Source organism: Aphis gossypii, chromosome 1, assembly GCF_020184175.1.
Source record: "Aphis gossypii isolate Hap1 chromosome 1, ASM2018417v2, whole genome shotgun sequence".
In the NCBI taxonomy this organism is placed as follows: Eukaryota; Metazoa; Arthropoda; class Insecta; order Hemiptera; family Aphididae; genus Aphis; species Aphis gossypii.
The window spans coordinates 59,709,569-59,727,339 of record NC_065530.1 but is presented as its reverse complement, the minus strand read 5'-3'; the positions used below and the strand labels follow the sequence as shown (position 1 = coordinate 59,727,339).

General features: G+C 26.8%; 4 protein-coding genes across 4 annotated transcripts in view; 1 reads left to right on the top strand and 3 right to left on the bottom strand.

Annotated features, from left to right (window-relative positions):
• Positions 1-17,771, bottom strand: part of LOC114122032 (high mobility group protein B2-like) — a 189,845-nt gene that overhangs the window by 54,959 nt on the left and 117,115 nt on the right. The gene's annotated exons all lie outside the window — the stretch shown is intronic.
• LOC114122040 (uncharacterized) lies at positions 500-8,096 on the bottom strand. Its single transcript, XM_027984595.2, has 7 exons — positions 7,473-8,096; positions 7,032-7,257; positions 6,640-6,968; positions 6,327-6,537; positions 3,957-4,239; positions 3,119-3,429; positions 500-3,048 (listed from the first exon to the last, which is right to left on the bottom strand). The coding sequence occupies exons 2-7, from the start codon at positions 7,247-7,249 to the stop codon at positions 648-650; spliced, it is 3,753 nt and encodes a 1,250-aa protein (XP_027840396.2). The 5' UTR covers positions 7,250-7,257; positions 7,473-8,096; the 3' UTR covers positions 500-647.
• LOC114122043 (inactive selenide, water dikinase-like protein) lies at positions 10,818-12,948 on the top strand. Its single transcript, XM_027984597.2, has 2 exons — positions 10,818-11,058; positions 11,304-12,948. Exon 2 carries the CDS (start codon positions 11,308-11,310, stop codon positions 12,538-12,540), a length of 1,233 nt encoding a protein of 410 aa, XP_027840398.1. The 5' UTR covers positions 10,818-11,058; positions 11,304-11,307; the 3' UTR covers positions 12,541-12,948.
• Positions 14,217-15,042, bottom strand: LOC114122044 (39S ribosomal protein L11, mitochondrial). The gene has a single exon (XM_027984598.2). It carries the CDS (start codon positions 14,865-14,867, stop codon positions 14,277-14,279), a length of 591 nt encoding a protein of 196 aa, XP_027840399.1. The 5' UTR covers positions 14,868-15,042; the 3' UTR covers positions 14,217-14,276.

Below are 17,771 nucleotides of genomic sequence, written 5' to 3'. Positions count from 1 at the left end.
CACAAAACACTAAATAATAATATAATATTGAATCACTGCATAATACAACAACCTAACCACCACTATAATCAAAGATTTAAGAGTCGAAGATTAGGTCTGCTACCAATTCATGTTTTAGTATTGATACAATTTACATAATTATTCACTTAAGTTATAACTTATATTTATATACATTTATCATATTTAGACTTCATTTATTATTTATTTTATTTATATTATGCAATTAATAAATTCTTAACTTACAACTATTTAATGTAAGACTGTCTCAGTGTACATTACTTAACTACCTAAAATGTAATCAAAACATTAAAACAAAATAAATATTGCAAATTGTAATATATATATTATATATATAATAGAAAGTGATTATATAAAGTATTTACAATAAGGTATTATTATTAATAAAGGCATAATAACAAAAAAAAATACAACATCGTCATGATGTCATCTTATTGTATGCCTACTCGATAATTATTGAATAAATAAATGTATAAAAATGTAAATAATAATAAATTCAATTATATTTATACAAATTCAATAAAAAAAAATAAACAAGTTAAACTAAATTATATTTTTAAATTAAGTAGAAGATACATAAAAAAAATTCTAATATTATACTTAAATTATATTATTGTTTTGACTTATATTTAAAATTGGAATGTTTTCTTTAAATACTTCCAAAATGTCTGCATATGGCTAATTAATTTATTGACCATATTAATAGTTGTTTTACTATAATCGTCCTCATCTATATCCTCGAAAATAGATTTACGTTTTAATTTAATGTTTATATTGTCAAGCCCACTGTCTTCTGATAAAATATTCATTTCGTTCTTATTTTTCCAATCCATCAAGCTATCTTCTGTGACTTCATTGTCTTTTGGATCTATAGTATGCTTGATTTTGTCTACATATGTATTCACTTCATTCAGCTTAACTGTAAAATCAGCCACTGACCGAGGATATCTAATAATTTCATGTTTCAAGACTGGCTCAGATTTTATGTCAAGTTTATTGGATCTACCAGAATTCAAAATTTCGTTAATATCCATTATGTCATCTTCAATTATGATGTTCTTCAGAGACCGTTTGACCTTGTCCTTGTGAATTTTCTGCTGAAGTTTTTGTTCTATTTCTATTCTACGATTTTTTAATTTTTCTTCTAAAGCCTTAATTTTAACAGCTGCCGACACAGTGGTTTTACTTTCAAGTTTACTTTCATCGTTCTTATCTATTGGACTGACAATATGTTCGGATTGTAATATTTTTTTTCCATCTCTAAGATTCTCAATTAATTTTTCCGTGATTTTTTCGTTAGTTACAATTTGATCCATATCGACATTTGGTGAAGTTTTAACTTTTCCCAAAGGATGTAGAACTGGTTTGATTTTGATTTTTGGTAATGGTTGTTGTGTTGTTTCACGATTTCCTCTTATTATTGATCTGCTGTTTTTTATTTCTGCTACATCGATAACTCTAGGTTTGGTGAAGTTCAAAGTTTTTGGTACAAATGTTAAAGTCCTAAACTTAGTAGTCTTTTTAATCGGCATATCTGTAGTGCTAGATTGAAAATGAGATACTTCGGTTATAGGAGAAGCACTTATTGGAGTAGTCTTGATATTTTCCAAGTCTAAAAGGTTAATATACTTTTTTGATTTCAAATTGATTCGAGGTCTTCCTATTTTCAAATGTCCATCTGTAGTTGTACTATTTGTTTGACGATTATATCTTATTTTTTCACTCAAGTTAGTTACATTCTCGTTACTCGGAATTTCTGTATTGATAATCATTGATTTTGTATTTGCCATCATTGAATTTTCAGTAATTGATCTTGTACTTTTTACTGTCGTCTTTTCAGTTATTGAGTTTTGTACAGTAAAATCTTTAACATCATCTTTACATTTTTCTTGCTGTCTTCTCCCTTTTATTTTTTGAGAAGTTTTTTCGCTTGCTTTGGCTAAAGCTTGTTCTGCTCGAGTTTTAATTTTTTGAACATGACTATCGTGCTTTACATGATGTTTATCTATAGCTGCAGTTAACATTGAAGGAGTTGATGTGCTTGTAGTTTGTTGTGCTGTGTGTGAAGTAAGTTCTGATTGTTTTACCTCAGGAAGTTCAGTGTTTATTATAGTATATTCTTTTTTAATACTACTTTGTGTTTTTAAACGATCTTCATTAGATTTAAAAGATATTTCAGAAGAAGATTGGTCAGTCTTTAAAAATGGAGGAGTCAATGGTATTGTTTCTTTGTTTGTAAATTCTTCAATAATTTCATCTAATTCTTTTGAACTAAAATTTGTGTTATCTGCTGATCTTTTAATTAATTTTAATTTTTGAGAAGGTTTAAGAGATAATAAAGCAGAATCTAAATTAGAGTATAAATCTGATCTGATGTTTTTCTCTGCATATCTTTTACCGGCAACTGCTTGTGCGAGAATGTGATATTTTTCTCTTCTGCTTTGAGGAGGTGGTGGACTTTTTTCTGTTTGTATTTCTACTGTGGCAGTTTCAGTTGAAGAAAATGTCGGAGGTTCTTCAGAATAGTCTCGATTATTTAATGTTTTTGGAAATTTTGAAAGCCAATTATTATTGGAAAATGTAACATATTTTACCAGTGGTTCAGATTGTTGCATCTTTTTAATATTAGAGGAGTCTTCATTGTTTTGTTGAGAAATTTGGATGTTATTGACTTCTCGTCTTTCGACCATAGATTCGTCATTGGTTGTGATATATTTAGGTCGGAATGCTACATACGTTTGTTTTTCATTTGATACCGATTCGTCTTCTTGATCTAATATTGGTGTATTGTAATCGGTTTCGTCAAAATCCTCTTGATCTAAAACCTTAACACCATTTTTATAAGACTCTTTCGATTCTTCGATCTGAACAACCGTGCATGCCTTTGATTTACTATCCGGCAATACTAAAAAAAACACGCATTGACTAGGTATAGTAATCAATTGGTTAGATATTCGAACTTTCGGTGATATAATTGGAAGATCTCCGTCAGGTGACAAAATCAATTTTTGTCCATTAAGCATAGTATACCTAAATAAAAAATAAATAAATGCTATTATAAAGTTATATAATATATTCAATTATTTTATTTTCCACTTACGAAGATTTTAATGCTCTTTTGGTTTGTCTGTTATTAGCAGTCAAGAAATATTGATGTAATGGTAAACTTTGTATTTGTCCTGTTTTTAATGATATTTGTATTGTTTCTGATCCCATGTTTACGCCAAAAACTACAACTGCACCCCTATTATATCGGTATTCAGGAGCTAATATTCCTTCATTTGGATCGTACGGTGACATTTTTGTACAATGAGCAACTGTTTCTAAACGTGTTTTGTTTCCCGACGAAATCTTAATGTCTAAAACTTCTGATCCAACTAAAGCTTTGTGAAGAACTGATACCCAATAATCCTATATAAATAATAATTAAATTATTCTCGGTATATACTTTTCAAATAAATAAAAATAATAAAATTGTAATTATTAGTTTTAATGTAAATATATCATTGATTATTTTTTGAAACTTTCTTAAACATATTTATAAGAAAAACAACTTTGTAATATAATCTTATAAACTATAAGGTATAAGATGTATAGAGCTATATATAAAAGAACCAAATATATTAAGCTATATTGTGTTAAATAATAGTTACTTTTTGACAGCTAAAGTTCACCAAAAATAGTTAACTGTACGTTTTCCACAGAAACATAATACATCATTTAAGATTTATTTGTTTTTAATTTTAAAATCCATATAATTTAATTAAAGCATTCATAGCATAAATTATCTTATGTAAAGTTTAGATTGTTTTTAAATTTTTTAATTATATTTTATATAATTTTCTTAAGCCATTGAAATTTTGATTAGCCTTACTTAACATTATCGAAACTTATATATAATTTTAAATTAAATGTATTCGATTCAATCGAGTAATTACCGGAGTCGGTTCACTTAGTGATGATAACGATGGTTTTCTCATAATGGTATTTATTCCAACTCGAGCACCAGCACATAGCCTTTGTGCCCAAATTAATCCATCCATGAAATCCCCTCTTCTATCTTTATTTCCCGATTCAACAATCCATAATGGTTTCTTCGTTGCTATTTTTCCTAGGTATTTGTTTGTTAAATCTTTTTGCCACACTCTAGCTTCCATTTGGTTTTGTATGTAACTGAATATTTCGGTAGGATTCTCAACATTTTTCTCACTTGAAAAAGGTCTAAAAATAATGTATTATTAAACTTCATTATTTTATTTAACTTAATACAAATATATATTTTTGGTTAATTAAAAAAAAAAAACAGTATTAATTATTGATAAAATTAGGTATTTTTGAACTTTATATTATTAAAATACTTTTAAATTAATCCTTTAACTTGTATGTAAATAGTAATAGGATCTTAATAAAAAAAAAATGCATAACAATGCTTCCCTAATACAATGCAAACTATAATGTTTATTCCTACACAGTACCTGTTCAAATTTTAAAAAATCCTAATTTTATTTATTTTTTGGTGTTAATTATGTACTGATATATTATAATATATTTATATAATTATATATATATATATACAAATACAATATGATATCGTCGTGGTTATGAGGATATATCATTTATTGTACAATAAGATAACTGATGAATTTTAATTAAAATTTTTGTATTGGTTGTATACTTGTACACCATAATTTATTCTTAAACATGCCTATTATATAAGTAAGATTATCTATATAAGTGAATACATAAATATAATAACAAATAATAGGATAAAACATCAAATAATAAAATAAATAAATACAGATTACTTAATAGTACAAGCCCAGATTTAATTGCAAAGTGCATTTGTTTGCAGGAAGAGGTGATTCTATTTATAAAAACACTGTCATGTACATAATTTAATAAATCATTAGTCATTATTTATCAAACACATTTTGTTGAACTTGGTTTTATAATATAAAATTTATACACTAATCAAAAATATGTCGTAGGCATATAGTAAAATCAGGCATTTTACTAAATGCCTAGGCATATAGTCAAAGACTTTAATTTTTATGCAATTTCAGTGATTTCACTATCACTATTAAGTCAAATGCCTATTTCAAGTCAGAAAACTAATAAAAATGAACTATTATGAATTATTTTAAATATTTAACTATATTTTCTATTAATTATTTATTGCTATTTTATGTAAAAAAAACTATGTATTAATATATAAAACATATAGGTACCTATATGAAATATTGAAATATATTAAATTTCGTGTCCATCGATAATATTGTTTTAAAACTTAGGTAAATCGTAAATATATATAAGTAATTAATAATTACTTATTAGGTATGATAGACGTAGACGATAGTACAAGCATATTATATACCATATAGTCTTATATTTCTTATATAGTACGAATACTAAGTAGTGAGTACTATAATATATTCTTATTAAATAAAAATAAAAGTTCCATTGATTTTACCGTGGAAAATTAACATAGGTACCTACTTGGTTACCTATATAAAAATCTTATCTATATTGAGTTGTGAGTTATGTTTAAAAAAAAATATTAAATGTTCCAGCAATGAGCAAATTTCACCTAACATAATAACATGTAACAACAAGTTATAAATAAAAATTGTAATAATTATAATATAATCTTTTTAATCATTTTTATACTCGTGCTAACACATCTAATTAGTAATATATAATATAATATAATATATATAATCGTATACGATTTAAGTTTTAAAACAAAAGTACCGATGGACACGAAATTAAACATATTTCATATACCTACCTACGTGTGTCGTGTTTTACATACTAATAAGTAATACATAGTTTTTTTTTTTTTTTTATGAAATGGCAATAAACAATTAATAGAAAATATAGTTAAATTTTTAAAATAATACAAAGTATATAATTTGTATTATTTGTCTGACTTGAAATACGCATTTGACTAAATGTCTAGACTGATAGTAAAACAGCATAAAAATTAAACTCTTTGACTATATACCAAATGCCTAGGTATTTGGTAAAATGTCTGATTTAACTATATGCTTACGACATATACATCGTTATTAATTATTTTGTTTTTTAATTTTTAATACAATTTATAGCTCGTATTTTGGTGTTTACAAATGCATATTAAAAGGCTAAATAGTAATTTTATTTACAATCGAATTAATGAGTTAGTTAATTCAATAAATCGATTAAGTGTGAAATCTTTAATCTTAAAAACACGTTTAGAAATATAGTCATTTATGTTATTACTTATGAGTTATGTATAATTCCTATTTAAAAACATTTGTATTACTTACACTTGGTATGATATTGCAGAAAGAGAAGGACCAGATTCTATGATCAAATTCTTCAAATACCGGGCTTCTTCTTGAGTTTCACACGATTTAACGTCAGGGCCCATAATCGGTGAATTCAAGTACCTAGGAAACGCTTCAAGTACTTTACGTAATCTATTTGCATCTTTTCCAAGTGACGAGCCATCGATACGCGACCCAATCGTTTGAATATCTAAATATTATTTTTTGTTTTTTTATAGTTTTACGATAGGTACATATAACAAAGAACTGTTAAATTATCGTCTCGTACATAGATATAAATATCTATACCTACCATTGCCAATTTGGAACGCCATATTGTAACCATGTTTATCCGAGTATGATATAAGATCTAAGGTATTACTAAGATCCCAAGACCCGTGTAATCTATTCATAACATTTAAGCCAACAATTAAATCCAATCCAGTTTTGGCTATAAATTCATTTAACTGTGACCATTGCCAACCAGTAATCGTTATATTATTTCTTCCTTGTCTTACGGGATGGGTTTGTGACAATTTTGAAATATCTTCACCTCCTTGAAACTTAAAGAAATTGCATTCCGGACCAGATACCTTTACGTACGCCGGATTTAAGGCTTTAGCCATGTTAATGGTGGCTGGCCTATAATCACATAAATTAATTTAATTTATAAGGAAAGCTTACATATAAATTACGAACACAAACCCAAGGTTCTTTTGTGATGCCGAAAATATAGTTGACGGTTCAAGTGCAATACTTAAGAAATGATCACTAACGGTATGAATACATTTTTTAGTATTGATATTTATAGATAAAATGTTAGGTGAATATCCTCCAGGTTGCGCTAAAATACTTGGATTTTGAGCATTTACTAGACAATTGGCAAATAAGAGCAACGTTCCAAACCAAATAATGTTAAACATTTTATTATCTGCAACAAAAAATGTTCCATTATTTGTACATCGGAATATAATATTATAAATTTGAAAAATCACTCATATCTTAAGTTACAAATTTTAGATAAAGACGTATATTTCATAATTCAATTGAATTTGACAATCAACAGTATCCATGAATAATGTATATACTATACGTATATATATTATATAAAAAATATATAAATGCCAAAATATACAAGTCACTTACCAAGAACGTAGAACGATGTATCAGGCGAATTTGTGTTGTTTAAATACTCAAAAATATAAATTAAAAATATCAAACACTGCGCACTAGTGACCACTTAATTTTTCTATAACATTATGTTCTGAAAACTGCATGGTTTGTGAGACATATTGCACATATGCTTGTATATATAACGCGATGATATTTTCTGTAATGGAAACATAAACAATTGAGTTTGTTATTATTTTAAATGGAGATGTATACACTCGTACACATAGTCGTGACATTTTTTAAATAACATTAATTCTGACGGAATCTTCAACACGCAATCCCTCTTGTTTTATTAATACTTGTTAATTGATGTGTTTCAAAATAAAAACAATTTTATTTCGTGTTTTTCGTATTATTTTTTTTTTTTTTGTTGTTACACAAGTGCTGTTCACCCGTCAAGAAATTTCACAGAAGAATGCGGAACAAAATTGTATTTTTTATTTGAATAGATCGTTATACATTTAGGACAAATTAATTTTACATATTATACATATATTTAAATATAATATACTCATTTAAGTATGATACACGTTGTGTTAGGTTACATTAACAATTTATTAATATAATTGTTAACTAAAATTAAATAGCCTAATCATAGGCCTCTATTAATTTATTGGATGTTTATAGTAATTATTGTTTTGTGCAATAACCTACTAATTAATTAATAAATATAATTTATTACGATATCGTCGATATCGATAATATATTCAAATTTATCAGGTAATTGACATTATTCATCGATAACCTTACGAATAAAAATATAGAAAATATGTATTTGATGTAAAATTGTTTTGAACGAAATGCATTTTATTTTTATTTTTAATTTTAAATAATAAAATTATAATTTTTTCTTCAGTAAAACTATATTTCCGATCTAAAGGTAATTAAATAATTGTGATTAGTATACTTAATTCAAAAATCAAATAATTATTTATTTTTTATTATATAGATTATAGAATGAAGTTTTACAATGTAAAATATGAAATCATCTTATTAAATAGATGTCAGTGCACTATAAGTACTTATATTTACTCTGACCCATTCGCAAAATAGACAAAACGTATTCATGCACTATCATTTTTTTGTTTTTGATTATTCATAATTCATAAATAATGATTTTATATTTTTATGTGAATGCGTTCATTGTTTATGCTGCACGTAAGTCTAAAAAAAGCAAATAAATATTGCAGGTTCCAATTTCCTCTAAAAAAAAAAATAATAATAATAATAATTAATAATAAAATTCTCTAATAATATTCTGTAAAATATTTTTTTCTCACCGCAAAAAAATAATAAATATCAAACCTAACATAAAATATATTTTACTATAAGTACATATTTTCCTTTTAAACGAGTTGCTTATTTGTATTTATTTACAGAACACTCCATTTACAATAAACCTATGATACCTACATATTACAAACAAATGATAGTCATATTTCATATTAAGAAAAGAAAAACAATTTCAGTTGATTTTATAACCACTAAGTGTTTTGAAGTTTTTGGATTTTAGCATACTGTTTTTCATGAAATATTTATTATTTGAACTTGATGCGTAAAATGCTAAAATGTTTTCAAGAGGAATATGAAAACATTTAAAATACCTACATAGATAATTTTTAGCAGTAAAAATAGGTTTACATTATCATTAGGTACATTTTAATATTATATTATGAACCATATTAATATATTATTAATTATTCTTATATAAATTGATTGCTGCTAGAATGTAAGTTTCTGTACTCTTTTAAATGGTGTTATTACGATTATAATCACTATAATAATAAAAATTTGTTTAATAAACACACAATTCAAATTTATGTTACAATTACATTATTCTATGTCATAATATTATTTTATTAGCATTGACTAATCTTATTATTTACTAATTACTGAAGAGATTTTTAAATAGCGGATTTTGTAACACTTGTGACAACCACATATTAGGTACATATAGTAAGTAAAATGAATGTATTATTCCTAGGTGAATGACTATATTCTTGTAATAACAATAGTATAAAAAAGTTATAATAATAATAAACCTTAAGCATAATTAATATTTAATATAAAAACATTTTTAGACACCATAGATAAAAAAAATGTAAATAATGATCGCTTGTAATATATCAATAAATGTTTAAGTTACTTAACATAGTACCTAAATAAAATGAAAAAAGTGGACAAGAGTGAACACTTTCTCCTCCCTGAATTTTTCCCTGAGCATCTGAACAAAATTAGAACCTTCCACGCTATTTAAAGAACACAACATATAACACGTAAAATACAAATTTGCAAAAACAGTTATTACTATTGTTGTTTTTATCGATTAAAATATCTTTGTTAATTATTTAATATCATATAAAATTGTTAAATATTAAGATAAATTTTAAATAATGTTTTTTTTTTCATAAACAATGAATAATTCATCTAAAATTTTGTAATAGTGTACACAATTTAGTGGAAATAACTAGTAACTAGATATGCTTTTAGCTAATTGCTTAACAAATAGAAAATTTAACTCTTAGCAATTATACCTGCACGCTCTAAATTTGATAAAAATCTACCTACGTAAAAATGATATGAAATATTGATAAATTACGAAGGAACATCATAATGATATCTTTATAAAATAGTAGAATGTAAATCCTAATATAATTAATTTAATAAGCCGATGTAGTCAATGTTCAAATGAAAATAATAATAAAAAAAAATTATATTATAATATTAAATACCAAACACACATGTTATTTTACGTCAACAATAACAAATATGATTGGTTTTTGCTCTCTTTAGATTTTTTTTTCAATTACAACACGGCATATTATTAGAGCAAAATGCCAAAGTATAATGTTTATTTGAATTTATTGTGACCTTAGACATTATTGGTACTATATTATATTTGTATCTTCATAGTCACACACTGATTTCATCGAAAAAAGTTTTTATTAGTTCGTTTATTGCAATACACCACACGCGTGCTTACTACTTATAACTATATAATATAATATTTAAAGTACTTTGACTTTTAAATAATAGTATAGTTTATAATATAAATTATAAATATACGGCGAAGTATTCTCTTGAATATCAAATAGTTCATTTTATTATGAACGTGATTGTTTTAAACGTTAACCTTAACCGTCCGGAAGTCAACCGTACGACAAACTGAACGACGTAATTTTAAACGCACGCCTGTTTGGCGCGCTCGTACCACGTGTATACAGTTCAGCCATCGGAACCACGGAGTGGGTAGCTCGTTGTTGCCGCGGCACGGTCACACTGTCGATAATCAACGGGATGATGGCAAACGCGACCGCGTTCAGGAGCTACGTTGTCGTTTGTTTTGTTTGGGGTTGTGTTTGTGAAATTCATTGATTGCTGCTTTACAAAATTAATCTTTTACCACCAAGTTTTGTTGGTACTTTATACTTGTTTCCCGGTAAATTTGTAAATTTCAATTTACAATCCCGCTGGTCTGGTCACTGGTGGCGGCGGAAGACTTACTGGTCTGGACGGTTACTACACCGGTTCGCGCACTTGGGCGTCACAACACGTAAACGTAAGTGCGTCGAACAACATTTATTGCTGCATTAAATATCGTCGGCGGTGAACGTAACGTACACACGCGCAACGATGTGGGCCGGGACGATGCACTGACGACTTGCCATTTCTTGTGATTCACAAGGATTAGTTCTTCACAAGTTGTGAAGTTCGTACAGTAGTTATCGTCATCGTCGCAGCCAACCGATATCGTTGTGCCTACTGTTTATGTACTTCTAACCATTGTTTGCTTGTGTATAATAGGACGATGGGCGATTATATACACACAAACATTGCCCAGGACAATGTGGCAATGGTGCGGCTCGAGCTAGCACAGAACGATCAGATACCACTTCGGCGACCTTTTGACCCGCTCATCCACGACCTGGACCCGCACTTTAAGCTAACCAGGTTTGCTGACCTCAAAGGACGCGGTTGCAAAGTTCCCCAAGAAGTGCTCAACAAGCTCCTGGAGGGTTTTCAACAGGATGAAAATGGCCACGGTGAACAGTCGCACTTCATGCATATGACCATGACCAAAATTGGTATTGGAATGGATGCTGCTGTCGTACCCATTAGACATGGCGGCTTATCGCTAGTGCAGACAACCGATTATTTTTATCCTCTTGTTGACGATCCATTTGTCATGGGCAAAATTGCCTGCTCCAATGTATTGAGCGACTTGTACGCCATGGGCGTGACGGAATGTGACAACATGCTCATGTTACTGTCCGTATCAACTAAAATGACTGAAAAAGAACGAGATGTTGTAATACCATTAATAATGAAAGGTTTTAAAGAAACTGCTTTTGAAGCTGGTACTACAGTGACAGGTGGACAAACTGTTGTAAATCCATGGTGTACCATTGGAGGTGTCGCTACCACTGTTTGTCAACCAAACGAATTTATCATACCAGACAATGCTGTTGTAGGTGATGTTCTTGTACTGACCAAACCTCTTGGAACACAGGTAGCTGTAAATGCTCATCAATGGGTAGACCAACAAGATAAATGGAATAGAATAAAACTAATTGTTTCAGAAGAGGATGTGAGAAAAGCTTATCAACGCTCTATGGACTCAATGGCTCGTTTGAATAAAACTGCAGCCAAGTTGATGCACAAATATAATGCTCATGGTGCAACAGATGTCACTGGTTTTGGTTTATTAGGTCATGCCCAAACATTAGCAAAACATCAAAAGAATGAAGTATCGTTTGTTATTCATAATCTTCCAGTAATTGCCAAAATGGCATCAGTAGCAAAAGCTTGTGGCAATATGTTCCAATTGTTACAAGGTCATTCAGCAGAAACCTCAGGTGGACTTTTAATTTGCTTACCTAGGGAACAAGCTGCAGCATATTGCAAGGATATTGAAAAAGTAGAAGGATATCAGGCATGGATCATAGGTATTGTGGAAAAAGGCAATCGCACTGCTCGAATAATAGATAAACCTAGAGTTATAGAAGTTCCAGCTAAAGAAAAAGATGGAGAACTGTGGTAGGACTGTAATTAAATTAGTGCCATTAACTCTGGAAGTTGTAAGGAATATACATTTTTTATTTTATTTAATATCTAGCTTTCCATTATTTCAAGATTTTATATACAAAATCTTAATCTTTTTTTGTAGTTTTATTCTATTTTATCGTGTATTTTTCACCACAGCTAGAGTTATTAAAAAGATACATGTATATATTTCTTACAAATACTTCACATTACAATTGACCATTCATCAAAGTCTATATTTTTGTTTTATGTAGTTTTAATCAAATAAAAATATTTGTATTATGTACTGGTTACATAAATTGGTTTACAGTCTTTACAATATACAGAAATTATGGAATACAATTTGTAAATTTGCTATTAGTTTTTATGTTTTTGAATTTAGTTAAATTAAATATCGAATATAATATGTATTTATAAATTCAATTAATGGTTTACCATTATTATAATAGGTTGATACTATTATATCAAACCTCAATGTTAATATTAACTAATATTATGTGATCAACATAATGATTTTTGAGCAATATGCGCCAATTAATGATATTAAAACTAAAATATTGTGTTAAGCCTATATTATGTATAAAATATAACTATACATATATATATTATAATAGTATTTAAAAAGTTCAAAAAGATATTTTATTTTGTACACAAAATAATATTATGTGCACAAAGTATATTATATTGTTTCTATTTTAATAATTCTTTACAATAAAATTTATAATAAATTATTTGGAATTAATTTATTTAAACTTAAAATAATTGTTTACTTATGACTCTTAATAATATTGTTGAATTAAACTGACAAATACTATAATTCACTGTTGGTTGGGTATGTCTTATACTAACTTGTATGTTGCTGTCTCTATTCTAAATAGATTAAAAAACAAATTTTCATTTGATTAAGGTTATAAAGTTTTCATTTGTATAGTTTAAAATAGTTCCACTTATTATTATTTTTTTTTTTTTTGTTTTCATAAGAACTCGGAAAAATACAAATTATAAATGAAAATATTATAAATAAAACTATGCGATTAATTTAAAAAGTATTATGATGTATGAAAATTATATGAATATTTAAATATTATTTCTTAATACACACATATTATATTACATAATATAATTTGTTAAATTGAATAATATTGACCAAAGTAGTTCATAAATTTAACTAGAATAGGTATTTTTAAATTTATTTATTTATTTTAAAAAAAATACTGTAAATGGGTTAAAAATGTATTTATCAGAATTAAAAAAATATATATATTTTATATCATAATTTAATAATTTTAAGATTTAAGTATGGACTACAAAATACAAAACTAAGTACCAGTTAAAACTATGCAAGGTTCATTATCTATGGTTGAATGGCTGTTTACAATGAAATTCTCTCAAAACTAGATCAAACATAATTGGTATAATACCAATCACATTTGATTACCTTCTTAATACTTCATAATTACATTTTTACTTTTTTAATTGGAAGGAAATTGTGATATTAACTTCTTTTGTTTGTTTTTATTCAATTAACTATTTGGTCTTATGTTAAAAACTTTCAATTTTATATTTATACAATATAATCATGTTTATTAAAATACATTTTCAAACTAAATTTATAAATACTTGCTTGTAAAAAAAAAGAAAAAGAAATTTAAAATGAAAGTAAATACGCAGTGATATTGTATAAAACTAATTTTTATTGATACCTACTTCTAACAATGATGATTAACTCATTATTTATGATGTTCTTAACATTTTTGCTTCTTTCAGTTCTTGTAATTCTCGTTTTCTTTCTTCTAACACAATTTTTCGTTCTTCTAAAAATTGTTGATACTCCTCTGCATTCAATTCTTTAACTACTTTGATACCCAAAGATCTGGCAGTAGAAATTAACATGTCACATATATCTTTTAGACTTCTAAATTCTAAGTTCTCATCAGTCTGCTTTATTAAAGCTATTTCATACACGTGTTTAAGAGTAACCATTCCGGCCGTCTCTTTCAAAGGGTTTATGGCTCCTTTTTGTATGCCTGCAGCTTGTTTTAGATAAAACATGGATGGAGGTTTTGTTATTGATATCTGATAGCTTCGGTCTGGATTGACGTGTACCCGAGTCGGTAGAGGTATGCCATCTTTAATGTCTTTGGTCTTCTCATTGAAGTCCTTACAGAACGTCGTAATGTTGATGCCCCTACAACCCAACATGGGCCCGAGAGGAGGGCCTGGTGTGGCCATGCCGGCCGGTATGTTTGTCTTCAACTTACCATGTTGAATTTTTTCAACTCCTTGTTTCATTTGTCGCAACTTACTGGCATTGTACTTCGACATGGCTTAGAAAAGTTGGACTCAGTGACTTGACACTACTCGTTGATCAGTAGTTATTTACACATCCAAATAACTGCAAGTTTAAGCCCTTAAAATATAATTGATTTTAATGATTTTGAAAATTTAGTAATAAAAATATGAAACCGTGATTATAGATAATGTTATCTGTCATTTTTGTCATCATGGTTTTGCCATGTGTTTTAAGTGATAAATTGATAAGGAATAAAAACAACCACGGACCTACCTAGATAATATAGAAGTTTAATTTATCCTGTTTTAAAATTATGTAGGTAGTATATAAGTATTAAGTGAGCCTGACTATTCTTATTTCTGTGTAATGTACTAGCATTGATTAAATAATAAATATGTGTATTTAATCAATGGTACTAGTGTATTACAAACACGGACGTTCCTGGTTACAAGTATAAACCATAAACTTAAAAAAACTAAGTTTATACTTTTTAGCTTATAGGTCTACGGTAACAACCAATGTTGTACATTCTGAGTGATACTTATGATTAGAGTTAGGATGTTGATGACTTTTGCATTTTTTTTCCTTTAATTCTATACAATGCTATATGAGCTAAAAATTTGTTTCATGTTCCCCTGATGCAGAATATTCTAATTTTATTTTGCATTATTTTGCATATTTGGGCATTTTTAGCTATAAATGCATTTTTAGTGTTTTTTAACGTCATTTTTCAACATTTTTAAGTTATTTTTTCATAATTTTGGTCTTTTTTTGCAGTTTTTGTACAATGTGGAGTCATTTTTCTCAAATTTTAAATTTTAAAGAAAATTTGTATAACATCAAAAAAAATAATTTTAATTTTATTATTGTGGGGTTTTTGGTGTTATACATTGATAAAATAAGTCACACGCCGATCATAGATGCTTATCGAACGTTACGTTTATCGAATATTGAGAATATTTTTAATACAATTTTTTTTATTTTTTTTATTATACTATATTATTTACTTTTTAATTTATTTTTAATAATTTTATGCTTTAAATCTAAATGTACATACTATTGTCTATTGTTTATTTATATTATTTTATTAATATTATAATTCATATTATTTTAAATTACTATAATTACACCCATATCAATAATAAAAATTATTATTTATAAATACATTTTTTTCACTTATTTTATTAGACTTATTAGATAATTTTTAAGTATACATTTTTTGAAGTTTTTAGGGCATTTTTGCATTTTTTTAGAGTATTTTTGCATTTTTTTTAGGGCATTTTTGTGTGTTTTTTAGGTCATCAACATCCTAACTCTACTTATGATGAATGTGTTGATTTTTTGATGATGAATTATTTATTTATTTATTTTTTTTTTTTTTTTTTGGTATGAACATAATAGATACATGAGTATATGTCTTACATTTTAGTAGTAAGATCTTTAACTTCAAAGTTCAAGGGTGGTTTTTAGTAGCAAATTAGACAATAAACATATTGCATAAAATAAATTCAAATTTAAAGCTGCACCAACTTTTTATTTTTAGTACTAAGAAGAATGGTGTAAAATAAAAAATGCCAATTACTTTTAAAAATAATCAATAAAAACTAAATAAATAAATAAATGGGGTAATCAAACTGTACAATAATATATGCCTAACTTAAAAGATATAGAAGTGTTGACTGATAGACCGTCTACCCCCATAACCGTTTTTTTATAGGTATGTGCCTACAAAATATAAGTGAAATAATAAAATGGCTTAACATTGAATTAAATTTTAATAAATCCCCATAGGATTAAATAATTTAATCCATCTTGTATTAATACAATAATTTGACACAAACATAATAATGTGTGTAATAGTTCCTAGTTCCTACGTCCTACCCATCACCTATATGTAGTCATAATAGCAGAGCGAATTGCGAGCATTTAAAATATGTATCACTACCTAGTATTTTTTTCAAGTTTTGAATACCCAAAAATTAAAATCATATTAGTAAAATGCTGATTGTTTAATAAATTAGTTATTAGAAAACAATAAATATAAAATTAAAATTAATTTATAATGATACAAACACATTGTTTATGAATTATGATACTCATAAATGTATTTAACATTATAAGAACACTTGACAGGACCGATAACGAATTAACGAAGTACCTATTAATTATTTAAAACTACTCCGACTAAACGTTAAATTTAATTTTATTATTTAGGTAGTCACCTATTTATTTTGAATATTATGTGTTGCAGCTTAAAATGTTAATAATAGGTTATTAGTTATTACCTAGGTAAGTAATATAATTAATATACATGATTACACGAACGCAACCGAACAGAGGCACAAAGTAATTATCTCAAAACATTTTAAACATACCTGTACAAAATATTTAAACTGCTGTTTACCAAGTTAGGACAGTAAAACATACATATTATGAGTATCTTTAATTCATTAGATAATTATTTAAATAAATAATAATATAAATATTCTATGCTATAGATACGTTTAACAAACAAGATGTATATTTCTGATAACTCCATAATATCATAATTTATAATACTTGAGTAATTACAAAAAAGTAATTTAAACATTATATTTCCAAAGGCTTTTTATCTTAATAGTTAATCTATCATGTATATATTATATAGCTGGAGTTGTATTCGTATTTTTATTTCAATTTTAAATAATATGTTGCATCATGAAACTTATACTTATAAATTATTAAACCGAGTTTTGGTATGTAAAACTTAAAAATCGACGTCTGATAAAACATGAATTGTCTGTAATTAGTCATTTAACTAGAAATAGAAAGAATATTGACCTATGACCAATACAGCTAAAGCCTAAAATATTATAATTGTTCAATTCATATAACAGATAAGATAATGTAAAAACAAACATTATTTTAATCCTTCAATATTCAATTCTGATAAAAAT

Excerpts from the sequence above, each read along its gene's own strand:
- LOC114122044 (XM_027984598.2), bottom strand. The coding sequence starts at position 14,867 with ATGTCGAAGTACAATGCCAGTAAGTTGCGACAAATGAAACAAGGAGTT.
- LOC114122040 (XM_027984595.2), bottom strand. The coding sequence starts at position 7,249 with ATGTTTAACATTATTTGGTTTGGAACGTTGCTCTTATTTGCCAATTGT. Across the intron at positions 6,969-7,031 it reads GCATCACAAAAGAACCTTGG|GCCAGCCACCATTAACATGG; the intron begins GTTTGTGTTCGT and ends ATGTGATTATAG. Across the intron at positions 3,430-3,956 it reads CACTAAGTGAACCGACTCCG|GATTATTGGGTATCAGTTCT; the intron begins GTAATTACTCGA and ends TTATTTATATAG.
- LOC114122043 (XM_027984597.2), top strand. The coding sequence starts at position 11,308 with ATGGGCGATTATATACACACAAACATTGCCCAGGACAATGTGGCAATG.